Source organism: Zonotrichia albicollis, chromosome 22 (genome assembly GCF_047830755.1).
Source record: "Zonotrichia albicollis isolate bZonAlb1 chromosome 22, bZonAlb1.hap1, whole genome shotgun sequence".
Taxonomy (NCBI): Eukaryota; Metazoa; Chordata; class Aves; order Passeriformes; family Passerellidae; genus Zonotrichia; species Zonotrichia albicollis.
In genome coordinates, this window is record NC_133840.1 from 248,102 (window position 1) to 275,132 (window position 27,031).

Below are 27,031 nucleotides of genomic sequence, written 5' to 3' on the forward strand. Positions count from 1 at the left end.
CCTTGTGAACCAGCTCAGTCCACCGCAATCCCTCAAACCTTTGTGGCCCATGAGACCCTTAGTGCCAAGGAAGGCACTGAGCATTAGGGATGGGGGTATGACAGCCCCACAACAAGCCCCCTACCAGGCAGGTGGCACAGAGATGAGCTATGTTTGGGGTGTAAACAGGGAGAGGCTTGGGTTGAAGGGTACTCCATGTCCTGTATTGTTTTCAAAGCACCAATGATACACAGGCAGAGGAATTTCAGCTCCCTTTATATAAACTTGTTTTATTAAAATTAGTATTTTCACTCAAATTTTTAAGAAATCCTTTACTTCATGTGAACAGAAGCATCTTGCAGCAGGGCAGCTCCTTTGGCCACAGGGATTAACCCCCTCCAAGCTGCCCTGCCAGCCCTGGGTGCCCCTGTTCTCTCCCCACTGCACATGGGAGGGTTCTGTCCCCACGGGCTCCTGCAGGGTCAAACACACCCAAGGTGACTGCAGGAGTTAAAAATCAAACCTGTATGGCTGCTGGAGGGGGCTCCAGAGCGCAGCTCTAAGTAGCTGTGGTTTTCCAGGTTGGACTGCCTTGGAGTTCCTCCAGGGATTTCAGGGATGACGTAGGAGATGTGATCCTACCCCTGCTGGGGCCAGAAGGACTGGGGTTCACCCCCTTTGCCCCTATTCTCCAGGTCTTCCCAGCTGACCATTTCTAGAACCAAGAGCACTGACCATGGCGACATTTGGCTCTGGTGTCCCCCCAGACCCACCACGACTCTCCAGATGAAGAGATGGAGGTGCAGAAAACTGTGTCGAGCCTCTAGCACAGGTGGCACTCCCTTCTCTGCCACCCCTCTGGGGTCTCCTCCATGCCCCTGGAGCCAGGTTTGGGGCTCTTTGGGGCTGACAAAACCCAGGCATTCCCAACTGCTGCACTGCTGCACAGCTCAGCAGCCTCCACAAGTATCTTTGCCATAACTGCTGAAGACGTCTGGTCTTCTTTTTTTTTTTTTCTTTTTTTTTTTTTTTATTCGTCTGTGTTTTTTTGTTTTTTTTTTTTTTTTTTTTTTTTTTTTTGTTTTTTTTTTTATTTTTTTTATTTTATTTTTTAAGAAAAAAAATAACTTCATTTTTAACCACAGCAATGTGATAGCAGCCTATCATCTTGGCACATACTCCCTGGGCAGCCCAGAGAAGTTTCTTCCCTTTAGGGCTTCATCCACTGTCAGGATGTATCTGTTGATAAGATCTTTCATTTCCTGGGTGAATGGCTCAAAATTCTTCTGCTTAGCACCAGACCGCTTGAAATTCCCATCCCTGTTGTTCTCCACACAGAGCAGCCGGTCCTCTGTCACTGTCACATTGAGAAACTCCACCATCTCCTTCAGCTTGGGAATGAGGCTCTGCTTCAGGTCCTCATAATGGACAACGAGCAGGCGCTTCCCATACTTCAGCCACTCCAGGACATGGGAGGCCCACCAGGAGGCATAGCTGTTCACGAAATCCGGCCACTCTGGATCACCAGGAAACCATGAAAATGAGACAGTTAGCCATGCTGCATGTCAGCAATTTTCCTCTGCTTTAGACATTAATGATACCTTGGTCTCTATTTGCTCTTTTTGATAATTTAATTTCCTGAAGTCAAGACAGTCCTAGTGAAAGCTTTTGGGCTGGACAAAGAGCATTTGTGGCTGAAATGTAACAATTTGCAGTTTGCAGTAGGGATAAGCCATTCCCAGCAGACTTTTTCTTTTTCTCTGGGGGCTATTTTGTCAGTTTTTGATGAATAAGTCTTGAGTTGTGACTGATGAAAGGTGATACAACAGCTTGGGAAAGAATGTGCTGTGACACAGGACACTTTTCCCCTCAGCCCTCTGCCAAGCCCCAGCTGTAATGCCTAAAATATGTACAGGGAGAAATGGAAGCCAAGTGGCTTTTCTGCTGCAGAGTCTGAATGCAGCCGGGCATCCAGCGGGGAAATTGCAGTCACCAGCCAGTTGCCAGTCAAACAACTGGCTGGCAGGTTCTGAAGCCTTTTCATGTGTTCAGGGGACACTGAATTTCAGGTCCACTTATTGCTATTATTTTTCTGCAGTGCAGTAGCGCCTGTGCAGTGCTGTAAAATATCCATCATGAAATGCCATGCTCCATTGGATCCTCCAGATTTAAGTTAGATTTCTCATGGTTATTACATGCTGTAGGGGCAAATTTTCTTCACCTCAGCCTGGCAAATGGGCTGTGCAGAGGAGGCTTGTACATGGACATGTTTTCTGTGCCCAACAGTGCAGTGATGCTCCAGTGTGCCTGTGGTAATGGTGCTGCCCTCCCTTCCCCTCTGGGGGTGGACATGCAGCAAGACCACAACTGCTCCCACTGTGCAGGTGCCAGAGGTTTTGGGATTGATCTCAGCTGTAGCAGGACTCAAGTCCCACTGAATTTGTTAGCAGCACTCACTCAAGTGTTAGTGTGTCCCCCCTCCCCAGCGCACTGAGGAGATGGGTTTCAAACCAGCTTGTGCTGGGGTAATGCTCACCTTTGCTCTTCCAGTTGCGGTCGGTGGCATAGCCCAGATGCCCGGCGTATTTTCTGTTGAACTCTGCCATCAGTGATTTGTATGGGTTCCTTATCAACAGGATCGCCGAGTCGAACATTTCAATCTCTGTCTTGCCACTTTCATGTGTTTTCACACAGATGGTCCTTCTACTTCTCCAGTGGTCTTTTTCTCCTTTAAAACCTGTTTTACAAGACAGGATTGTTGGCTGTTTTGTCTGATTATACGTCTGTGCCTTTTCCAGCTAAATCATTGCCTACAGTGGTGTAAAGCTGGTGTGACAGTACCTGTCAGCTAAACGATGGCTGGAGCCCCAGCCACCACTCTGGACACGTGCTGGCAGCCAGGCTATCCCTCTGCTGGGGGAGGCATCCTCAGCCCCACACTGCAATGAGGCAGCTTTTCACAGGGCCGGTGCTGGATGCTTGCTGAACCTCTGCCCCCTCAGGATATTAGTAATGTAAGTAGTAATTACACCTCAGATTAATTAGTAATGTTTGAAAATTTAACCTACATGTTTGCTGAAGGGTCTTACCCTCAGCATGTAGGTAACTGGTCTCTTGGACCAGCCTGCCAGGTGGGAGCAGCGCGTGTGTGTGCACGGGGCAGCAGTGCAGGCAGTGTGCCCATTTGCAAGCGGAGAACCTGGCTGTTGTCTGTGAGGGCAGCTGCCTGTCAGAGCAGCGTGCTGCTGTAGCTGTCCCTGCTGCCATCTGCACTGCAGGAGGCTGCTCGGGCCAGGCGTGTTTAAATTGTACCAAACATGCTGACAGCAACAGCCGTTGCTGGCTCAAGCAGAAGGATGACAGGGCAATAAGTAAAGCTCTGTGCTTTGGAAGGGCTGCCTGTGTCCCATCTCTCGGGCCCCGATACCTTTGTTGTAGAGGGCTCCATCAAAGTAATAACTTCCTGTGTAGTATCCTGTGGCGTGCTCTATCAGATGGCGTGCCCATGTATTCCCAGCCCCAGGAAAGCTTGACAAAGCAACAAACACTTTGGATTTGGTGGTTAAGAATTTCCTGTCTGTGCAGCGGGTGTCTGTGAGGAGAAAAGATACTTCATTGTTACTATTGGGCTTTTTAATAATTCCACATACAGCTCTTGATTATAGTTTATTGCTTCCTTCTTCTCTTTCTTAGTAGTATAGCATATCAATTTGGTCTGGTTGTGAGTCAGCTACTTCCTAAAATTAATTCAGCTGTATGAGGCCAAAGAGACTATCCTCAGAGAGGTTTCTGCTGGCTTTGTGTAAGGCAATGATTTTTTGATAAAGCTGCAACAAACCATTGTACTTGCCAGCAAGTTGTCTTAAAAGGTGTTCCATAATGAGAGAATGGAAAGATGCATCTTCAGGAGCATGATTGCAAGAGGGGAATTTAGAGAAAGACTGTTTCCTAAATTGCTACCCATGTGGTGGTACCCACTGCTGTGGCTCCGAGTGCTGTAAACGAGGTGAGATTTACCCGCTGCAGAAGGGGCACAGGGGCTGTTTCCAGCAGCGGCGGCCCTGGCACAGCGGGGCTGGGGCTGGTACCTTGCACAGGTGTCTGGTAGACCAGGCAGTAGTCTCCCCCGGCAGCGCTGCTGGCGTTGTGGCTCCCGCTGCAGCGCCGCCCGTCCGTGCCCTCGCGCAGCGAGAAGCGCCTGGTGGGGTATCCACAGTAGCATTCCTGCCCTCGGATCACTGCCAGCGGGAACTCCTGCACACGAGGGAAAACAGATCCGTGTGTAAATGCTGTGGCACCAGCAGCCTGCAGGGAATGCTGCTGCCATGCAAAGAAAATAAATCTTCACAAGGCCACTGCCAAGATCAAAGCATTGTCATCCTAAAGCTCATGCCACTTTCCTGTTACTGTCTTTGTATTTGTAAATTTTGAAATTCACCTTCTTTCTAGATAGGAAGCCTACTAAGGTGTACAATTATGAGAAAGTTAGTGTTGTTTGCAAGGAATAAATTCCTAAGGAAAATTCTTGTCTGTAAGAAGTATTTTTATTGGATTTGATGCAGAATGAATCAGATTTTGGTGTACCAATATTATCAAGGAAGGGTAACAGGCTGCAAAGCTGTGTAGGGGTGGGGTACTAAACCCTGGCTGCTGGGCTAATACTGGTAAAAAATAAAACAATTTTGAGGGAAATGTGCTAAATATTTGCCAAAGAAATTAGCAGTTGCTTACCGGCCCTAAAATTCAGGGTTTTTACAGTTTACCAGAAAGATTTGGGTTGCCTTAGAATCCCCTGTGGGCTCTCTTGGTGGCATGGGGCTGTGTGGGCAGGCTGAAGGAAGTTCAGGGAGTATTTGAGCACAGAATGTTCCAGTCCATCTATTCCATATCAACACTTTTTGCCTTTTAAAAGTCTTTCGGAGTCTGGGAGCATGTGACAGGACTGCTGAGCAGCTTATCTCTTGCTCTTTCCCATGCATTCATCCTCTGATAAGGAGTCAAATGCAACTCGTGTGCTATGTGTGCCCAACAGCCAACATTTACTTAGCGCATGAGATATGACATTGTCAAAAACTATTTACAGATTTGATCCAAGGGCAAAACAGTTCTGGGTTTGCTTGCAAACAGAAATTTTTCCTTTACAATGAAGCAGTGTTTCTCAGTTTGAGAAATTAGCAAGCGGCCCTGCCCTCAAACACAGCCTAGAATAAAAGTGTTCCTTGTAGCTCATGCCAGGCAGCCTCTGCAAGTGATGAACTTTTTTGGAAGGCTGGAGGTTCTGTGAGGCAACAGAATAACTGCTCCTCTGTACGCCTGCATCTTGAGAAGGTGATCAGTGCAGGGTGCCAGTGGTGCAGTGTCTGTCCCCAGGGCAGGCTGACCCTCACCTGCACAATCTTCCCACAACTTGGGCAGCACATGAGTGACGAAGGAGAGAAATCTGGAGTGGGTTCTGCATGAGAAATCTCAAAATTTTTCTAATATCCAGTCTAAACCTCCCCTGGTACAACTTGAGGCCATTTGCTTATTCAGTGGGAGAGGAGGTTGTGCTGAGGCCATGGATCCTGGTCAAAGCACTGTAATCAGCCAGCTAATAGTTTTAATCAATTTTGGGATTCTGCAAAAAGTAATTGAACGTTGAGTTTACTGCATGAGGCTGCAGGCAAAATGTAACCATTTAGTGAACGCTGTGTAGAAAAAACCAGCCCCATGAGAGTGGGGAGGAAGGGAAGGGAAGGGAACCAGCAGCCACTAAGGCAGAGGGTGCCCTGCCCCTGCCCTGCGATGGCTGGCTCCTTGAGTGGAGCCGGCTCCCTTGGAGGGCACTGGAGCCACGTTTGGGACGCTGCCAGCCCACACCCACCCTCTGGCAGCATGTGTCCCCATGAGCTGCAGCCACCTCCCCCGGGGGCAGATGTGGCTCAGGGCTTGATTGGAATGTGACACGGAAACGGTATCGATTTCTTCTCGGTCGATACTCATTACTTAGAGCAGCTTGCCTGTGTATCATGTCTGGTGGCACCACTCTGATGACTTTCCCTCCCGCCATCCCCACTCCAGCAGTTGGACCAGATGCATCACTGGGTATTTACTCTGATGAGTTTTGTCCTTTGGAAACTCATTTGCAAATTCAAAGCTCTAAGGCACTAATCTCTGTCCTTCCCTCAGTAGATTAGAATTTAAAATAACAATAAAAGAAAGGATGTGAAATGAGAACTGTTCTTACTTTCTTGGAGCAAAATTCAGAGCACATCTCCACCGTCAAATTGGGCTGTATCAAAGAGGCTGAAAAGGTGTCTGTTAAATTTTCTGGAGCTCTAAAACATCCTCGATAGATAACATTCCTCCCTGCGGGGACATGAAAGAGGTTTCTCTCAAGAAAACGATGTCCATAGTATCCTGCCTCTTTTAAAGAATAATATTAGGTTCAGAAGCCAAAAATAATAAAATAAATTTTATATCGCAAAGGCTGCATAAATAAGAGAAACTGTAATATACTCCATAAAAACGTGTTGCAAATCGTGTGGTATTGAAAGGAGCACATGCCTTTATCTTTGTACTAACCACGGGAAGCAGCGCTGCAGCACCGAGTTTGAGTTAAATTCCACCAGTGGAGGGCATTGCTATTGTTTGCAGGTCCCAGTTTCCTCTGAAGACCTGCTTTCCCCTCAATGAGTTAAAAGCCCTGATAAAAATCTACAAAACTTCTGCGTCAGAAAAGGAAAGAAATGTAAATGACTCCTGAAAATCCTGCCACCACCGGACCCACTTTCCTCTTCAGCTGCCCCTCTGCTCCCACGCCTTTTCGGGCCAAGGGAGTTTGCTGCAGCCTTTCAGACTCTGAAGCGAGTTTTTGCCAGCTGCTTAGGGAGATCAGCTTCCACTGTGTCTTCAGCGCCAGCCTCTGATTTCACCTGCTTCTGTAGAAATACCACAGAGCTTGGCACTATTGCAGTTGCTCCCTTCAACGGTACTGCCAGAACTGATGTGGGAAGAAAGTTGAATGACAGGAGAGACGTGGTGCAGTTACAGAAAAAAATTGGTTCTGCATTAATTTCTTGGCAGAAATTTCTCTAGCAAGAGCCTAGAGCAATCTAAGGAGAAGCTGTTTAAATTTTATTCTTGTAACTATTCAGATAATTTACTAGAACAAGAGCCGGATCTCTGGGATGATGTGAAAATAAAATAACTCCTCCCAAGCTGAAAGGAACAGGAGTCGACTTAGAACCAGGTCCCTTTGAGCATGGCACCAAAGAATAAAAGGAGTGTTTGGACTTCTGAGAATGTTCTTGAAAGGTCTTCTACTAAACTTCACACTGATATATAATTCCTGAAACAAAATGTTTACAAACATGTTTAGCGCTTTCTCAGCGGTCAGGAAGAAAGCTTAACCTGCCTACAACCGCATTGGGAGGGAGCAGGATGCATCCATGGGTTACATTGCAAACAGCCCGATCTGTGTGGTCTGCCCACACGCAGGACTGTGGCACTCTGGCTGCCACAGCTGCACACGCTGGGCTTCCCTACCATGGCATGGGGGCAGGAGTCGGGCAGAGACCGACAGGGGCGACAGCAAACCCTGTCTGGAAAGGTATAAGTGGGGATGTCACTGAATCTGCTCCCCGTGAAAGACTTATGTGAGGTCTGCGCTCTACAGTACACAGTGTAAATCATGGGGGCCTTTGGAGTCTCAGAGTTACATTCTAACATACTTGTTCATTGTGATTAATACTTCTGTTGGCCCCTCAGCTGGTTTGTGTCAGGGGGATTCTTCAAACAGACAACTGTCAGGTATTACTAAGGGCAAGAAAATGACAGCTCTAGCTTCAGGCTAGACTAATTTGAGGAGTAATTAATTAATACTTTAAAAAAATTAAATGCTGTCTTTTCCTGAGGAATGTGTATATATATTTCATACTGGAGGTTTAAACAGTGATGCATGTCCTGGGAAACCTGCCAACATGCCTGTCATCCTGACAGTAGCAATTTAGGTCTGTGTACCTTTGATATATAATTTATATGTAGCTGGTTGGATTATTGTACAAACCTTGACTTGTCTTTAAGAAGAAATGAAGGACCATCAATACTGGCACAACCTAAGGTCTTGGTGCTTCTCAGCAAATAACATCCATAAGGTCTTGTGAGCTTGACAATTGCAAAGAGTGATCAGCAGTTTAGATCTCTTATGTGCTTTGTGTTTGCCTAAAGGTTTATCCATTGAGTCCCTCATGGCAGCTAACTGAACGATGGGGTAACGATAGATTATCTAAAGATGGAACAAAATTCCCAACTCCTGCTGAAACAGAACTCCATGGAAAAGCAAAACTCTGGTCTCATTTCTCTCAGGAAAGGGATTGATGTGGCTCTTTCTGGCCCCCGCTTATTCCTCACAGTCACAGATTACTCATTGTGTTTAGGATCATCTGAGCATAGGGTGGCCTTGATCTGAGTAATTTTCTGCCCTCCTGTTACAGGGCACCTCTTCCAAGGCTGTTTCTTAAACAGACATGGATTTACACCCCTTCAGTAGATACCAAAGGGAATGGGTTTTTCAGCTGAAATTGTGCTTCTGTTGCAGTCACTCTGCACTGTGTTGAGTTTTGTCCCTGGTGACAGGAACCTCGTCTGTGGCAGCCCTGAGGCAGCGTGCCAGGCACATGTCCCTGCTCTGGGGTGCTGAGCAGCACTGCTATTCTGGGTGGGAGCCAGGAACCAGACCAGCAGCAAATGGACATTGTGCCCTTCAGGCACCTTTGTCCTTTGCCGCTTCAAACTCTGGTGACAAACGGAGTGAGACAAGCGGCAGGGACAGCCCCTGTACGCAGCCTGGCCGTGACATGTGTCCCTCGCGGCCTCCCCGGTCCGGTCGCACGCCCACTTACGCAGCGGCCTGGCTCCTGCCCGCAGCTGCTCCACGCTGTAGACCGAGAGCCGGTTCAGCCCTCCGCACACGGAGCCCTTCTCGCCCTTGCACTCGCTGCTGCACTCCTCGGCCTTGGCGGCGGCGGCCGGCAGCGTGTTCCCACAGTAGCACTCTGCTCCGAACGCCAGGCCCGCGTAGCTGTAAGCTCTGCAAGCAGAAACACCAGCCACTGGCACAGAGGGGCCTGTCTGCTCCCCAGGCTGTGCCCGAGGGCACGAGCCTGTGCTCCTGCTGCCTTGCTCTGGAGCTGAGTGCATCCTCAGCAGGGCAGCCCCTCAACAAGACATGGGCTAGAGACCAATGTCTATCAAAAGATATCTATCTTACAATGACTCTTTAACCAAACAGCAATTTTTGCCCAGGACAATAGAGAATATAATGTAAGTAGTCATGGTGCCATAGAGAGCATTGCAGCAGTCTGCTTCAAGCAGAGAAGCAGAGCTATGCTGTGCCTGAAGGTATGAGATAATAATTGTTGTCATAGATGCTGTATGTTTAACATAGGAATGCTTTTCCCATTTCAAATTCAGTTCCACTTATTGTCAAAGAAGAGAAAACTTGCAGTGAAAAAACACCACTCACCTCTCAGCACAAGCTTCCTGACAGTGACCTACTGTCATTTTTCTTAAGTCATAAAAGACAGCTCCCTTCAGTGTCCTCTCCCTCGAATCGTGAGTGAAGCAGCCCATGTAGGTGCCTGTGTGCATGCAAGACCAGGGTTAGGCAATGCATATGGGATGGAAGGGAAAAACCCACCCCAGGCTTGTCCAGTGCCTCAGGCTGCAAGCAGGGCTGCATTTGGTCAATTCCCAACCTGTCTGGGGTCCCACACCCTCTGCAGACCACTCCATTGCTGCTGAACCTTGGTAAGGGGCCAGTGCCACTGTCCCCTGGAAATGGGCTCAAAGGAAATGAGAGTCTCCCTTCCACAGCCGTTGCATACCCAGGTCCCCAACCCACCCAGGACTGCAGCTTCTGCACGCAGCTGCTGTCTGCTCAACTCCCTCCTTGGGATGACAAAACACGGCACTTCTCTAAAGTACAGGAGAATGTAGCCTTCAAATGCTGAAAACTTCCAGAAATCCTGTTGGATTTCTCCCAAGTGTTCTTTAAAATCTCTAGTTGATAATGAGATGGTGCAAGAGAAATATTAAGAAAATCAATTTTCTTTGGATATAGAGAGTTACATTAAAGCTGTAATGGAAAGATAAATTCACTTTTAACTAGGCAGCACAATGTAGCCATCACACTGAGCTATCTCCTCCCTGGTGCAAAGGAATCTCTTCAAATATGTCTTGCTTTACTTAGCATAGGAAAGATAAATATTTCTCTCAGACTTGCATTCAGTGCTCAGCCTAATTTTTGTTGTCATGAACAAAATACTGTAAAAATCCAGCCCATTTTTTAATATACAATTGGAACAATGATGCGGAGTCCCACTATTATACAGCAATTGTATGTCTATAAGTACATTTTATCATCAAAATATGAAGGAAAAAAGGAAATTTTATTTTAGAAATAATAACATTGAGATGATAACACAGGGAAATTGTATAATGTAAGCGCACATTAAATAATGTGGATAGGAAAAGAATATATGGTGAAAAATGAAACTAAAAAACATTATATTAACTAATTCAGAAGAAAAAGGAAGTTTGAGTTTCTCCATGAGGGATTTTGGAGCCAGGAATAGTAAATCAAACATTTAAATATCACAAACACCACAGTAGATTCAAAGACCTGCACATGGTAATTTGCCAACATGTAATTAGAAAATTCACAAGCTGTGAACACACACCCCCAGCACACCATTAACGAGGTGGGAGTCACGCACTTGCAACGAAGATGCTCCACATTTTACTGGAGACTTTTGATTTGGGTACTTTGACTCAAACGTGTAGCAGCAGAAAACTGAGGATGTGGGGCCAAAGAGCCCGAGTGGGGGTCCTGGGCAGTCCCGCCCCCATGTGCCCTCCTCCCTGTGTCCCTCCCAAGCCACCACCAGTCTGGCAGCATTTCTCATTCACATCCTCCCATGAATGAGTCACGGAGATGCCACAGTCTCAGAGCAGCATGTCATGTTGTGTCAGCAATACAATCCCTGTCACCTCTGCATCCTGTTCAATGGCAGAACCAGGCATGGGGAACTGGAAAACTCCATCCACTGTGAGCAATCAGAACAGAAAACTCTCACAGTTGTGCTAACAGTATTTGTCAGTGTCTCTGTCAGGAAAAGTGTGGTCCCTACCCTGAGCCACTTGCAATGTCAGCAGGTGAGAGCCTGACCTGGGGAAAAAAAGGACTTGGATTTTCTCACCAAAGGCCGTGTGTTCCTGGGTGGAGACAGAGCGAGGCAAAGTGAGCTGGGAGGTTCTCAGCAGGCTGGAGACATGCCATGGTTTGTGACTTGGGTTAAGGGTCTGCCTGGGGAAGCCTTTGAAGGGCTGGCTGGCAGCCCCCGGGGCAGAGCTGTACTGCCTCATGAGGATGGCACCCATGGGGGTGCACGAGCCCAGCCTCCACGGTCAGCAACGCTGCTCTGCCGAGCAGGAGCCACAGGGCATCACTGAAACATCATTAAGCATTATAAGCACGGAGGAGCTCATTAGGTCTTGAAAGGAATCCATATTGAAATAACAAGCCTCTAAGTTTACTAGAAATGAATTGGAGAAGATAACATGCTCTACGTAGGTAGTTAAGTTTTAATTAATTACCTTCAAAGGCATTCCAATGCTTGTTAACAATATTGTTATTAATAATGTCCCTTCATGTTCAATCAGATATTCAAATGATGTATATTTGAATCTACAGTTCAATGTGGTGAGATGTACAAGTAAACAGTCCTTCTGGCCCCTCTCATCAGTAGCTAGAACCTCAGCAATGCACTGGCTGAGCAGTTCTCAGTCTCTCCTCTGCCACCAAAATCTGCCACCAACAAGGTGTTCTGAAGCATCTGTGGAGCAGCTCCAGCTTGGAGCTTCAGGTAACTCCAGCGGTTCAGTTTGCCTGACTCACACTGTGTGACTCATCTCCCACCACTATCACCTTCTCATTCCCATTTCTAGAGACAATTCCCTCAGTAAATACCACGATGTGGCACCCATTTTGTGGGATTTTGTGCCCTTCTGTTTGGGCAAATTTATTCCATAAACTAAAAAGCAGTTCATCATCCAGATCCCATTCCTGTTTTATTATCAGTGAAACATCTCCAAGAACAACTAATTCTAAAAGGCAAAGCATCAAAGATTACAACTTATACTTTGCAGCTGTAGTGAGGGCAGAGCAGTCACCCAGCATGGATCCTTTGTACTTTGGCCCAGGGATATGCCTACAAACTGTTTTGAAAGTGGTGATGAGCAAAGAGGAAGGCAGGCCTGCAGGGCTGGTTGGGATCAGCAAAGTGCAGCCTATGTGTGTGCAGAAAACGGGCAGGGTCCGTCCCTTACCTTTGTGCTCAGCAGTGTGCTTCATTGCTTTAAAGCCTGCTGTCTGCAGGGGCTCCTGGTCGCTGCTGAACCTGTGGAACCACCTTCTCCTCAGCTGCCTGAGCTCCGAATTGCGGGACACGAGCCAGTGCGGGCTGTGCTGCTGGCCCAGGGCCGGCTCCTGCAGCGCATCCGTGCCCACCAGCAGCCGGGGCTTCTGCAGGCTCCTGGGCTCTGCCATCCCAACCCTGCTCATCTCCTCGGGCACCGGCAGGGCCTGGTTACTGGGGGTCCCGCGGGGACCTTGCTGCAGAACAAAGCGGGTCCGCTGCAGTAGCAAGAGGCTGCCAGCCATCAGGTAAGCTGCTGTGAGGAAGAAGAGCAGAAACTGGATCCGACGGAGAAACTTCTGCAGCCTGAAGAAAGCTTTGGCCATGCCCTTACTGAAACTGGCCCTTCACACTTCCCAACAGGCCTCCAAATCTTCGCCTGGCCAGACACTCATTCCTCCCATATGTTCAGCCCATCCCTTGGGTGCCTTCTCCTGGTGAAAAGCTCCTCCCAGCTGTCTGCAGCAGAGACCAGCCTGGTGTGGCACTGGTGCCAGCCTCAGGCGCCTGGCTGCCCCAGGGGCTCCGTGGGCTCCAGGGCTGGCGCCGTCATCGTGCCCTGCCGAGCCGCCGAGCCGCCGATGCCGAAACCTGGAACACCAAGGGGTGCAAGGCTGGTTCACATCCACATTGAAAAAACCCACCATCAGGGTGACTTTCCCCCACCCATCCCTTTTGGCTTTATCTGAGCATTTCTCCATCTGTTGTTTATAATTATGCACGTTAAGAACTATAGTCAAATGAGAACGATTGCTTGAGCTCAAGCGAGTTTCAGATCTTCAGACTTTTTTCTTTCTTTTAACTTGGAATGCACAAGAAATACCTTAATGATGAGGTTATTTCTCTAGGAATGTTTGGAAAATAAGTTCTTTATTTTCTTTTATCAATAGCCAACATCTCCATCCTTTGTCACTGGATGAACAGGCATCTTTTTAGGGAGGTATTACCAAATTCCTTCCTTTCAGCTAAACAGTAGCTCAGCTACAAATGAAGATCAGAAGGAAACAGAAGTGTGGGTGTGTGGGAAGAAAAAAGAAATTGCATCAACTCACAATAGATAAGATAATAATTATTAATCTCTGTGCAGCACAAAGAATTTGGGCTTTATGTTGGAAGGATAATTTGGAGGTTCTGTGTGTGTTCCTTTAACAGAAACCAGAGATCCTGCTACATTTTTTTAGTGAATTCATATTACCAACTGTTGATGTGGGAATCTGTGTGGAGAAAAACTAGTGAATGTTTGAAAAAATTTCAGCTCAAGTTCAGCAGATCTCTCTTGACTGTTGCTGAGCTTTGCAGCTTTAGTTGTGCTGATGTGTATCACGATGGGATTGTCTGGGCAAGAAAAGCTCCTTTGTACTCTAGGGAACCTTTAACCTCCCGTGGCAAATAAAAGCTGGCATATCCCCATAAATTCCTGTTTTCCCAGTCTATCCTTTCTCTGTGGAGCCAGGCAAGTGTTGAGAAAAGATGCAGTGTTTTCCAGAAAAGAAAATATTATGACTTTTGCTTAGCTTGCAGTTGGGGCACACTCCTGAAATTCAGAGTCCTAGCAATGAACATCTGCTCACTTATGCTGCTTTATTAAATAAATGTTACCAAATTAGTCTCCACCCATTCCCTTTTTCATTTGGTTGTGTGCAAATTCTTTCTGTCTTATATAGCAACCAAACCAAAGATCCAAAACTTCTACAACAAAAATAAATTAAGGCTCAGTTAAATCTTTTGTCAGTTTACCCTGAATTCCTTTTTGTGACTTTTAGGCTCAATTCCTAAATGAGGCAGTCACAAGCCAGGAGTCTCTGTCTCTAATTTTACAGTTCAGGTGATCTTGAAGACCCGATTTAGGTACTCTTATTACTGGTATTTTTTTCAAGTACATGTATGCTGATTTTAACTGTAGAGGACTGAGTAATATCCAGAAGTATTGAATGTGCTGATTGCTACTCTTTCTCTAAGGGCTGGTGAGCACAAGCAGGTGCAAAGCACCGCCAAGCTGTAGCATCTTCAGTGAATTCTGACTGCTCTCCCTACAGCAGAAGTTACACACCTCCCTTCGGATCAGCTCCAAAGCCAAAGAAAATGCATTGATTTACACCAGTTAAAGAGCTGACCCCTAGAGTTAAATCTCTGATCAATGTTGTGAGTGCTCAAGAATTGCAGTAAAAGGGTCAGATGTACCGAGACAAATGAATGGAAAATTAGCCATAATTAGATCCTGCAGGATGTTACTGCACTAATTCATCTGAAGAAATACTGTCCATGAGCATAGGTGGGATTTGATTCACTAGTTGTTCCTGCCATGGGCTGCTGTTCCCAGCAGCGGTTCCCAGTGGAGGCTGTGTGATCTGAAAGCGAGCAGTGTGCAGGTATCCCCAGCTGAGACTGGGGCTGGGATGCTCCGTGCAGAGCCGCGAGCTGGCAGGGCCAGCAGGGCAGGTGCCGCGGGGCCGGGCTCTGCACGCTGCCCGAGCAGCCCTGCCAGGGCAGCTGCTGAGAACCTCGGCGGGGACGCGGCCGTGCCTGCACTCACACACCAGCTCAAAGGCTTTAAGGTTTCCCTCCACCAGCAGAAAGATAAGACTGGATAAATATATCAGATTTGCAGTCATTTCTGCCCATCTGTAATTCAGGGTTTTACAGCTCTTTTGGTTTATTCACCGAGAGAGATGCTTCAGGCCCAAGTTCTCAGATGAGTCCTTGTTGCTGGTGTTGGAGAGGCTGTGCTGGGATAGCTGGAGCTTTCTGGCTGATCAAGCAGTGCCCACAACTTGGCTGGAGAAGGGCCATCAAGACCATGTAGCAAAAGTCCGGCACGTTATGTTTGAAACTGCATCGCCGACCCAATTTATGCCCTTTTAATGTTACTTGTGTGGTTGGTCAGTGGATTTTGATAAAGTTTCTCCATGCTTGCAGTGATGTAAAATGGAACAGCTGGAGGCCACATCAATGCCAGGGTGAGAGGGTCTGGCACTTGGCTGGGCAGCACGTGGCAATGCCTCCTGGAGCCGAGGGAGACTGGTCTGGCCAATGTCTGCCCAAACATCCCCTGGGCAGGGCACAATGTTCTGCCTCCACATGGGCAGGATGGAAAGCTTGCTGTGCATCAGCAGAACTGGGGAAAACACCCAAGGTATTGGACCTAAATTAACTGTGAAACAGGCTCTGCATCCAAACATCAAGAAATGTTTGTTATTGCTTCTCATGCTCTGCCAAGTTTGTTTATGTATTTGTTTGTTTAGTAAGGAGAAGCTGTTTTGGAGTCTCAAAGGGGTAAATTTGCCCATGCCCAGTGGCTGAAAAAGTTTAAATGGTACGATGCAATTTTGCTGCATTCAACATGATGTGTACGAATTACCTCCAGATGCACTCACCCTTAGAGCAGTTGCCATGACAGTACATCCTAGTAAAACCCAACCAAATAAATAAGCAGACTCTCCGCCCACAACCACTGCTGCAAATGTGCAACTCAAAAATTAAATGTTGCTTTTTAGTGGGGAAATAGCAAAGTGCTGCTGAAATAAAAACTGTCATTTGATTTTTCCATAAACTGCATATTGCAATATCATCAAAGTATGCCTAAAAGAGCTGAAGTGCATCACTTCTGATGATTATATTTAAAAGGAAAGACTAAGGAGGAAATAACTAGTATCTGTAATAGAAAATGCGGCATTTGTCTTTTTCATGCATGTTTCACCTGGAATCAATTAAGCTAAATGAAAGAAATCAAGTCTTCTATCCCTGTTTATCAGTTCTCACAGCCAAAGGGTCTTAAGACCATAAGAATTGGAAGTTGTTAGTAAAATCATAGAATTATAATTGAAAGGACAATGTTGGATAATTGATGGGCAGTCAGAACTGTTAAATGGCAGAGGAGACCTCTAGGTGAAGAGGGCAATGAAAGGGTTAACACTGCACTGAAAAACGGGCAATAATTAGCACTGGAAATTATCAGTTTTGGGCATGCTGAGTGGAAGCACAGATCTACAAGGTGCTGGGACTTCAGCAGGGAAAGGATCTCCTGCTACCAAAAAAGCTGCTATAAGGAAAAGCAGATCAGTACCTTGCTTCCAAAATGAACTCGCAAAATGTGACAGAGGATATCACACTAGGCAGCTGCATTAACGTATTTGTAGAGAGAAATAAAAGAAACATGATAAAGTTCTTGGCAATTCTACTCTCCTAGCTGAAGGAGCATTTGCAGAATTTTTAAGGGAAGACTGAATATTTTCAGTGAATGCTGGTAAAGGCTGGAGACATTGAAAAACAGCCCCAGATTTGCAGGTGAAGGGTTGCTTAACTGAGGACTGTCCCTTGATGTGTGCTCAGTGCAGAAGATTAAGTCAGTGCTGCATTGACAGCTGCAGGTCATCAAGAGTTGGTCCTTGTCTAAAGACCAGCAGGATTTTGCAAATTCAGAGTTGTTGGCAAGGAAGCAAGATGATGTTTCCTGTTGTAAACTGAAGGGAATTGGACTCATGATTACTATTTTTAGAAAAATCCATCCTTCTTCAATGTCTCTCCTTTCTTTTGTCAGCTTTCTTTGAGGACAAATGCAGTCAGGCCTCAGCTGAGGGATTCTGTCTTGCAGCCTTTTCCTTGGATACACACTGCCATTTTCTCAGTGTTTTGGAAAGTCAAGACAAATATCAAATTGTGTGAATGCACATAGGAAGTAAAACACTTAAGAAACCACAGATTTGATGCTGGGACTCTGTCAGCTATTTGCAATTCCCTTTATTCCAATCACTCTGAGAAACTTCAACCACTTCTTACAACTTACAAAGTTTCCCTTGCTAGAGGATGTGTCTGTGCTGACCCCACATGTCTCCCAACAAGGGAGCTCTGCCAACAAGTTGGAAATTAGGTAGAAGCACTCAAATTTCTCCACATGCTGTGGTGACAAGTCTTGCAGCTTGAGAGGGCTCTCCAGTGAGCTTACCATTGCTTGCTACACGTGGGCTTGATACAAGATGTAATCAGATTGCAAAGTTATCTTTGACGGTGAGATTGTGTTAAAAACCTTTAATAACACTGAAGTGTGATAAATAAGAAAAAATATTTATGCAGAGTTAGCAGAAAGATGGAGAAAAACTCTATAGTTCATGAACTGGTCAAATCAAGTTGAAAGTAACACAAATTTAAAATATATATTATACCATTTTACAGAGACAGATAATTCAGCTTTGGAAGGGAAAGGCAATGCCACAGAGCAGAGCTGCAGCCTGAGGCTGGAGAAGTTGGCACTAACTTGTGCAAATCCTATCCCAGTGACTCTTTCACCAAATATTTGGCTTTTAAAGACCAGTTTTTTAGCATACATAGGTATAAATCTAGACAATAATGTTGTTGGTGAGCCTGAGGAGAGGGATGCAGAGGAGCCTGTGGGAGGCAGATGGTCCAGCACGGCTTATTGTGAGAGTGCTGACTTGGAAAGTGCTAAGGGACAGCTTGAGCAGAGATCACACCATGGTATTTCTCCATTAATCCCACAATTTTTACCTAGCTCAAGTCATAATGCAGTAACCAGCAAGACTAATTCCATGCCAGTAGGGAAGAGATGCATGCAGACACATGCATACACGCATTTCACGTGCACATGTGCATCCACATCCATGTGTGTACATTCTGTAAACAGTGGTGTGTGCTCCAGAGGTAACATACAGTCTGCTGTCACCATTCTCTGATAAACTGAAAGCTTTCATTAAACTGTTACTGTATTTCAAAAGTATTTAATTAGCAATGAAACATTCGTGTATGGTGTACGTTCGTAGGTACTAAGAGATCAACCACCCAGCAAATGATTCTCTATCTGCAGTTTCCAAAAGCTCCTATGTGGTCTGTGGCTGAAGTTTTGCACAAGTTGTAACAAATGCACCATATATTTATGCATCTATTTATGTTTGCCTTAGCCCACAGCATCTACAGATGAGATCTTTCCCTGTGTGCAAGGAAATCTACTAGAATTAAAATAACATACAGATCTGTAACTTAATCATAGGTGTTTTAGAAGTGCCTTTCGTAAACCCTTCAATATCTGAAATCCTGCAACATTCACCTACTAAACATTGATAGAGTCTACTTATTCAGCACAGTGATGCTCCAGAACTGATGGGAGAAGCTGAGCATTCCAGCCTGCCTCACTAGGTTGTCACACACACACATTGACAGTATCCATTGCTGACTTTTCAAGTAAAATGTTCCGTGGATGCTTGGGGAAGGGCATCTCGAGAGCAACCTGCAGCCTTTGTAAATAATGCCACTCAGCCCCTTTACTTAGATGCTGTGGATTAATTTAGTAAAACAAATAGTCATTGAGACTGCAATGAATGTTGATACCTCAGCCTCGAAAAAGTTGTCCGGTTACTGCTCGTGCCCAGGCCAGCTGGCACACGGCTCGCAGAGGCAGATACTGAACGGTGTAAGAAAAAGAGGAAAAACCTCACCTTTCTTTTGTGGCTGAGGAGCCCCTGTTGTAGCCAGGCAAAGTCCTGTACAATCCAGTGAAATATTACAAAAGGCCGTAATGCATATCTGAAAAGCTGATAAATCCTGCTCCCTCTGCCCTTCCCTGCTAATCCTCCTGCTGCCTCCCGCTTCCAGAGCCGTAATCCTGCGCGCCGCGCTCGGTGCCGTGCCCGGGTCTGCGGCGCTCCGCTCCCTCCCGCTGCCCTGCCGAGAGCTCGCCCAGCCCCTCTGCGCGCCGCTCACCGCTGCCGCCGTGTCCCTCCAGGGCTCTCCGGGCTCCCTGCAGCTCTCCGATCCCCGCGGCTCTCCGAGACCCCGCGGCTCTCCGGGTCGCCGTGTCCCTCCGAGCTCCCCGGGCTCCCCGCGGCTCTCCGGTCGCTGCAGCTCTCCGATCCCCGCGGCTCTCCGGTCCCTGCGGCTCTCCGGTCCCCGCGGCTCTCCGGTCCCCGCGGCTCAGCGGGCCGGCGCGCCGGGGTCCTGCGCCCTGCGGGAGCCGGCCGGAGGGAGCCGCTCCATGGCCTCCTGCGCCAACAGGCAGGATGGAAGCGGCGTCCGCGCTGCGCTGCCAAAATCCTCAGGCACAGCCAGTGCGCTCGCGTTTCATAACGCTCCCCTGCCCGGGGAAACAGCCTCTCCTCTAAGGCTGCTTCACAGCAGAGCTCTGCAGCCTTCTGCAGCTTCCGACGTTTGCAGACCTACCCATTCCCTCTGCCTGGGTGTTTGTCCAAACGCACGGATGGCTGCATCGTCAGAGAGCTGAGTGGCAGCAGCAGCAGCAGCGAGAAGCCCTAATGCGATCAGCTGAACGGATGCTCCGTGTTTGTTTCTCGTGCCTCTTCCCACTAGGGGCACATCCCTTCAGAGCTGCCCCTCTGGAGACCCGGACCCCTTCCCAGCAGGTCGAGAGGGTCCCGGGAAAGCGAGCCCCTGCCCACCTCTCAGCACCAGCTTGGAGATTTCGGGCAGAAAATTGTTATTCTGGGCACAGGTGGCTGGAAATAAATTATTTATAAATGTGAGAGCTGAAAGGCAGTTGCTGGTGTCCTCAGGATTGCCTGCACTGCCAACTTCTCCGCATGTTCCAGCTCCGTCCTGCTGCTGCTTCACATGGAGATTGAGCAACTGATAATTATTCTTAAAGCATCTGCATTTAAATGGGTGCTGGCTGCACCCCTGCCCAGGGTTTTGTAATACCCTGCGGTCTGCACATATTTAATGAAACCTGTGGAGATCCATCTCTGGGAGTCAAAACAGAATGTGGTTATGGGATCAACCTTTGGTTCTTCTCTGTGCCAGAAAGTGTGGATCAGAAGTATCACACCCAACACCTGCCTGGCTGTGAGAAAACAGCACTTGGGGTTTCTTGGATGTGGGAGGAAAGAGGGAATTGGAATCCCACGTGGGGACTGATCCTATTTCCTCTCAGTATGCTGCACATTGCTTCATGCTCTGACCAGTGCCATGGGCTTGAGTGATGCAGGGGTGTGCCTGTCTCCATGCAGTGCACCCCATGAGTGGGCTCTGAACCCCACAATGGGATGCTGACACTATTTAAATGACACTTGGCTTTCCCATCTCCACATGACATTGGAGAAGGGGAACCTGGTTGTTCAGCTCAACATGAACAACTGAAGTGCTTTTGCTCATAACCAGTGTTCTCTGGGGCCTGATGGACTGAGAGGGCTGCAGTCCTAGAGTGATTTGGTGAATTTTGATTGATGGAAAATCCTGAGGCTTAGCAGTATAATACTCAAATTTTAAAATGCTGATGTGTGGAGGTCTATTGTCAACCCTAAGAAGATGTGTGTCTGTTAGATTACAACCCATCCAACCTTCATGTGGGTGTACAGCTTTAAGGCTGAAAAATTGTGAAATTAATTTAGTTTTACTGAAATTAAATTAATCAAATGTTAAATGTAATGACATTTTTAAATGTGCTGGGTTGTGGCCTAAATCAATAGAATTGCAAGACTGTGCCCAGGTGAAGCAGTGGCAGAAAATGCAGTCAGCACTCTCAGTGAGAAAAGCTATGCTGAAAATGTACCAAAGTCCTGATGTGCCCCACAGCACGTGCGTGGGCAGCAGGGGTGTACGGAGGTGTGTGGGCAGGTACGGGCCCTCGGGACCTTTGCTGCAGGAGGGACGGCTGGCGGGATGACCAGGCTGGTAAAGGGTGTTCTGACCAGGGTGCAGACATGGAAAAATGAAACCTAAGAGAAAAGGGGCAAAACACAGGGAAAAAAATGTGTGTGCATTATGGTCATGCTGTGAACTGAGTCGCTGATGGGAGAAGTGGCAGCTGGAGGCAGTCTGTGTCTCAGTAAAGTCCTGGGCACTTTCTTTCTCTGCTTGATGGTTCTGCATGGTTGTTGCACAAAATACAGCAAAGAAATTTGGAATGAGTGGCATTACTTTTAGAATCCTGTTGTGGGAGCAGTTCTTGTGCTAAATGACTCAAACTTTCAGTCACTTCAGAAAATAGTCTCAATTGTAACAGTAAGGATCAGTTCAGAAAAGTGACAGGTTTTGCCAGTGCTGTTTCAAGAAGAAATATCTAAAAGACTGTGTGGTTTCATAAGGAAATGTAATGTAGCAAAGGGTCTTCTTGTCCTTTTCATCTAATAAACCTAAATACTCAGGGATTAGGCATTCCATGTAATGCCGACCTACAATTTTCAGCTGTTTTATGAAAGAACTGAGTAAACCAGCTGTTTAGTGACACCACTCTCTTCACAATGACTGTCTTTATAACATACATGCCATGTTGGTGTAACATAGGGAAAACCATGAAGTTTAGTATGATTATTGACAAATCTTCGCATGATCTCAGAGCACCCTATAAATATGCCAGGTACAGAACATTTGTTGAAGATTGTGCAGATCAGTGAGGGATCTCACACTCCAGGATATCTCTGAGAGTTTGCTTTGGCCGTTGGAGTAAAGGCAGATGCTACAGTGGCAGTGCCGTGTGCTCTGTGCTGCTGCTGGCTCAGGTGGTGCTGGAGGGTGGCTCAAAAGGGTAGAAAGAGGTGCTGGGAGGTGCTCCCATCTTTACCATTGGCATCATCAGGTGTCTCAAACAACATTTAACCACAGTGTTTCTGTTAATGCTTTTAGCTAAGATGTTTGAACCCAGCCCTCAGCACCAGGCTGCTCAGGACATTTTGGGGGCAGAAGATGCCAGAGACTTTTGGGACAGTGTGAGGTTGTGAAGTCTGGGGCCAGTTCTCTTCACCAAATGGGGGGAAATAAAGCATCTCAGCTCTTTGTCTTGGATATACGCTTAGGTTTTTTCCCAGCTCAACTCACAACCTAAATAAAGTGCATGTTGTGCCTAATTCCCATTTAGAACAGTAATGGATGTAACAAAACAGCTCATGATTAGAAAAGTGTAATGATAGCCTTGTGTGGAGTTAATGGAATGAAAGCTTTGGTGAAGCTCTGGACCCAGGCAGAGTTGAGGGTTTTTCAACCTGGAAAGGTTGGGTCCCAGGGCATCTGTTTTCTTCTTTCCACTGCAATATCCCTGGGCTATAGAAAATCCTGCAAAGCACTGCAGTGTGCCCAATGAATATGAGAACAGCGAATGTTAATTGAGAATTTTGTTTGCTGTTTGCCTTCGTTTTAGTAATACACATCAAATTATGCTTATAGTTGCACCCACATACACCCAGAGCTCTTCTGCTGCAGCTACTGGGCTGATTTCAGATTTTCCTGTTCTCCCTGTTCCTCCATCCTCTGTCAATGCAATGTCTCAATTGTTTTGCCATCCTCACTTCTTCCAAAGGCCCTCCCCTAGCTCTGGAGGCCACGCTGGGTGGAGGGTGTGCCAGCTGTCCAGGCTTGCACTCGCTGTCCTGGGAGGGCAGAGCCATGGGCTCTGCCTCCCCCGAATTCGGACGCGCTGCTGCCAGCAGAGCAGGTTGCTTGGTAACTGCAGCCACATTTCAAAAATGTACCCTTTTACAGCCAGCTTCCCAAACTAATGTCTTTGAAAGGAAGAGTTGTTCTTTCAGGATCGTTTTAATTTTGTTCTTTCTTTAAAAAAGAGGGAAAAAAGAGCCTTTCAGCTCCAGATTTGCTTTTCTTCTCTCCTCTTTCCCCACATCTGGTACCACAAAGGGGAGCAGTGTCACATGCCCAGGAGCGAAGCCCTTTCATCCTCCTCTCCTTAGGGTTCAGCCGTTATAATTTCTGACTTTCAGACTGAATGGAAGGAAACACTGAGCACTTCCCATAACGTCTGCATTTGGCATCTTCTCTTTCCTGAGCATGGCTTTCCTCTTCTATCTTTCTCTCTTTCCATGGCTGACATGTCATTGAACTGGTGTCATAGAATTGTTTGGAGTCTGTTCTCAGCTCTTGTGACAGTTTGCTGGATGTCCCCGTTGGACATGTCATGTGCTCCTCAGGCCTTACTGTCCCTGTCCGTGCGGGGATGGGGACAGGTCACATTTTTCATGCAGATTCAGTGCTGGTGATCTGGAGGCTGGGGGAAGAGCCCACAGTCATTCCTTGTGCACAGGACAGTGCAAGTTGCCAGGATGTGCAGGGAGCAGCAGCTGCACTGTCAGCACTGTGCTGAGAGGGCTCCTGAGCAGAGATGCACAAGCCCTGTCCAGTGGTGCCCCGACCTCTGACCAATGTCCTGTGCAGTAGTAGGACAAGTGAGATCGTCCCTTGTGCTCTGAAGGTCAGTGCCACTGAGTCTTGGGCTCAGAGGCCAGGTCAGCCATGGTGCTGAAGCCATTTAGTGTGTCCAAAGAGCTGCGCCCAGTTTGTGCTGGCTCCATCTGCTTGAGAATGGAAATGATGGCATCATATCAACACTCAGTGTAGGCTGTCACTTCTTATTTCACCACTGCTGCCCTGTCACATAGAAACACAAACAATTGCAAAGGAAGTACAACACCCAGAAAAAGAGGCTGCTGACACAATGGGAGTACGGGACACGGACAGAGCCTGAGAACACGAGCTGGGCCTGCTGGGCACAGAAACAGGAAAGCTGTGGTGATGAACGTGGTGTGAAAACAGAGCTGGCAGAAATCATGAGCAAAGGAGTGAGTGCTGATAAATACTGCATTAATAACAAGAAAGGATGACTCACAGCTCGAGCTGACTGTATGCTCATCTCAGCCTTCCCAGCAAGTTCAGAACCACGCACTCGTTACCGGGCTTTGTTCTGCCTGTTTGCTTTTAATTTCTGATTCTCTGTTCTGGATGGCTGCAGTCATCTGAACCTTTGGGTGCATTAATATTTAAACAGGATGGGCAACAGAAGACTGTGAAATGTCAGATGTGTCTGAAAATCAAGAGGGATTTGGAAGTAGATGATGGGTAGGTGGCTGTCTTAATTCAGCAGTGTAACAGCAGAGCTAACACAGACTCCCTCCTCGCTCTCCTCCCCTCCCACATGCACTCACTGAAAGGAAAATAAAAGACATTTGCGTTTGTTGGCAGCTGGCGATGCATTCAAAAGGATCCTTATTGAGCAGATAAATAGTCATGTCTCTCTCCCCTTCCCCAAGTTCTAGGTTGATGACTAGTTTCCCTTTTTTTCTTAGTTGGATAAGGCTCTTCAAAACATAAGCATTGATGTAATAAATCAGAGAAAGGAAAAAGTGCACACTCATACTTCTGTATCTCATGGCTTGCTCAGGGCACACAGAGCTGAAGTTAAACGGCAGCTGCTCAGAGCTGGCATTTTCAGAAAGCTGGAGTCAGGCCTTCCAAGTCCACTGTTAGTGTCCTTTTAAGAGCTGTTCATTTATCAGGGTATTTCATATAATCTGACAGGAAATTATATTTACGATGCTTTTAGCTCCATTTGGGACATTTTTTTAACACTACTTCTGGGATGTAAATTATTTAAAAATCATCAATTTAGTTCTTCACATGAAGAGATGAAAGCTTAACTAAAAAGCTTTCCTGTTCATGGCAGTCTTAAATTCTCCTGCAGATCTCTGGATTTTTGCTTAATTGAACACCTAAAGAATAAAAAGACCTTGGCCTCATAACACTTTTAGTAGAAGTAAATTTTAGATTTATTTAGCCCCATTGACTTTTGAAATACAACCACTAACAGCATCTGTTTAAGCACCATCCTTGGGAATGGATGAAGTGTTTTATCACCAGGCATTAAATTCACCAACGGATCATTCTGTGTACCCCTCTGCCCCTTGCACGGCTCTCCTGGCCATGCAGCCCTGTGTTCCCAAGGGATGGGTAGGGCCGGGGGAGGTGGCTGTGGCCGCCCTGGCCCAGTGCGGGGTGGCCAGCTGGGCACAGCAAGCTCAGGTGTCCCCAGCTCTGGCTCGGGCTGTAGCCCAGGGCAGTGCTTTGTGCCAGCCCCAGCCGCCAGGCTGCTCAGGATGCCAGCAGGCTCTGGCCTGACCTGCTCCTCACACATCCTCCTCGGGTGACACTTCTGGTTGTGTGTCATTCCTTTTGTCTTGACAATCCTTTCAAAGAACTAATGTGAGTGATGACTAGGAAACACTTGAACTCCAGGCAGATATATTTCAGCTGTAAACAACCTCAGAGCCCAAATATAAGTGTAATTGAAATGAAAGTTGAAAATAAAAATGTCTGTATGGATGCCATTTTCCTCCCTGAAAAAGTTCCAGTTAATAGAGTTCCAGCCCTAAACCAATCCTCAGGAAGATGCAGGATGAGGCCACAAAACCAAGTGCTCCCAGAAAAGGGGCCACTCTAATCTCACAAGGGAACTGCAGTGAATGGTTTTGACATTCTTTTAAAACCAAAATACATCTGTCATGCATAGGAGTGTGGAAACTTGCTAAATATTCATGAATCTGGGATTTCCTTTGTTCCAGTTGTGCCTGGGGAGTATGGGATTTTTTCCCCCCTACCAATTACTGGCTGTTTGATTCCTGTCAGTGCAAACTGAGGGCAGAGGGACACGCTTCACATCAAGGTGTTGTGCCTGATGCTAACCTTAAAATCAATATGTGAGCAGTTGGTGGTTGCAGGTGAGTGACACTACAGATGCAATGGAGACACTGGGATTCCCTGTTGTAATTAGCATTGATTCCCCTCTGGTTTGTTGTCTGTGAACTCATTAAATTGTGACCTGCATGTAGGACTTGCATTTCTGCCCTGGAAAAGTCAGTGGATTTGCTATCGGTTATTACACCCCTGAGGCTGCAGTTGTGATGAGAGGATTGTTGAGAAATATTTCAAGTACGAACTATAAAAGCAGGTTCCAAGGGTACTTTTTTTACAGCCAGAATCTGTTCTCTTGCCTAAATGTGGCATACTAAAAAAGCAGTGCTCTGTTTATCAAATCAGTGTGGAATTTCAATGCCTGCACTCATTGTTCCTGATGAATGGAGGGTGGCAGCAGCCCTGGTGGAGCTTACTTGGAGGCTGATTTGGCTCAGTTCTTGCTTTCTCTAGGAGGACTTGGCTCCTTTTTTTTGGTTTGACTTCTGAGCGACGATGGAAAACCCAGGTCCAGCATGAGGTGCAACACATCAGTGGGGCTCTACAAGATGCTTTTCCTCATCCTCCAGAAAAGAAACGGCTGTTTTAGAAGACTAAGTAATACACTTTCCAAGCATTTCTGGTACACAAAAACTGGGCTGTTTTAGTCTTGAGCTGCAACTCTCAACTGCCACTGCCGGTTTGATGCTGAGGCCACTGGAGTTTGCCTGTCCATCACTGTGGTAGCTCCAGAGCTGGCTGAACAGAGAGCTCTTACCAGACCTGGTGCTCTCAGCTGTTCTCCGTGTGCTTATGTGCTCATCAGTGTTTTTTCTGAGTTTGGGGGACTTTTTTACTGTTGGATTAAAAAAAAAAATCACACAGTAAGGCAATTTATTGTCCCCATGCTTAGGCCAGTATTCACCAGGGGGCCAATTAAAATAGTGCAGTGCTTGTTAATAATAATTCGAAGTGACTTTTCAGTTCAGTTTTGGTTTATTTAGGGATGCATGCTGGGACACGGCCAGCACCCTTCAAAGAACCAAGCACACAGACCCAGCACAGCTCAGGATCTCCACTCCTTTAACCATGACTTATCAGAGCAGCTGAAGGTCAGTTTTACTGCTCGCAGTGGGGATATTGATAATTTAAGGAGAAATTAGCACAAAGTTTATGTATTG

At 46.8% G+C, this 27,031-nt stretch overlaps 1 protein-coding gene and 1 long non-coding RNA gene across 3 annotated transcripts in view; one reads left to right on the plus strand and one right to left on the minus strand.

Annotated features, from left to right (window-relative positions):
* Positions 1–242: 242 nt before the first annotated feature.
* On the minus strand, positions 243–19,287 carry WSCD1 (WSC domain containing 1). Of its 2 annotated transcripts, none has more exons than XM_074557277.1 (9): positions 19,149–19,287; positions 12,349–13,028; positions 9,485–9,599; positions 8,862–9,049; positions 6,206–6,327; positions 4,068–4,233; positions 3,407–3,571; positions 2,516–2,716; positions 243–1,495 (listed from the first exon to the last, which is right to left on the minus strand). In XM_074557277.1, exons 2-9 carry the CDS (start codon positions 12,761–12,763, stop codon positions 1,143–1,145), a joined length of 1,725 nt encoding a protein of 574 aa, XP_074413378.1. In that variant the 5' UTR covers positions 12,764–13,028; positions 19,149–19,287; the 3' UTR covers positions 243–1,142. The 2 variants fall into 2 exon arrangements, with proteins under 2 accessions (XP_074413378.1, XP_014126049.2); XM_014270574.2 differs by lacking the exon at positions 19,149–19,287 and adding an exon at positions 18,884–19,104.
* Positions 19,288–20,285: 998 nt separating this feature from the next.
* LOC106629652 (uncharacterized) overlaps positions 20,286–27,031 on the plus strand; it is a 62,526-nt gene continuing 55,780 nt past the window's right edge. The window contains exon 1 of the long non-coding RNA XR_012583542.1: positions 20,286–26,962. This is a non-coding gene — a long non-coding RNA (uncharacterized LOC106629652). The remainder of the gene's footprint in view (positions 26,963–27,031) is intronic.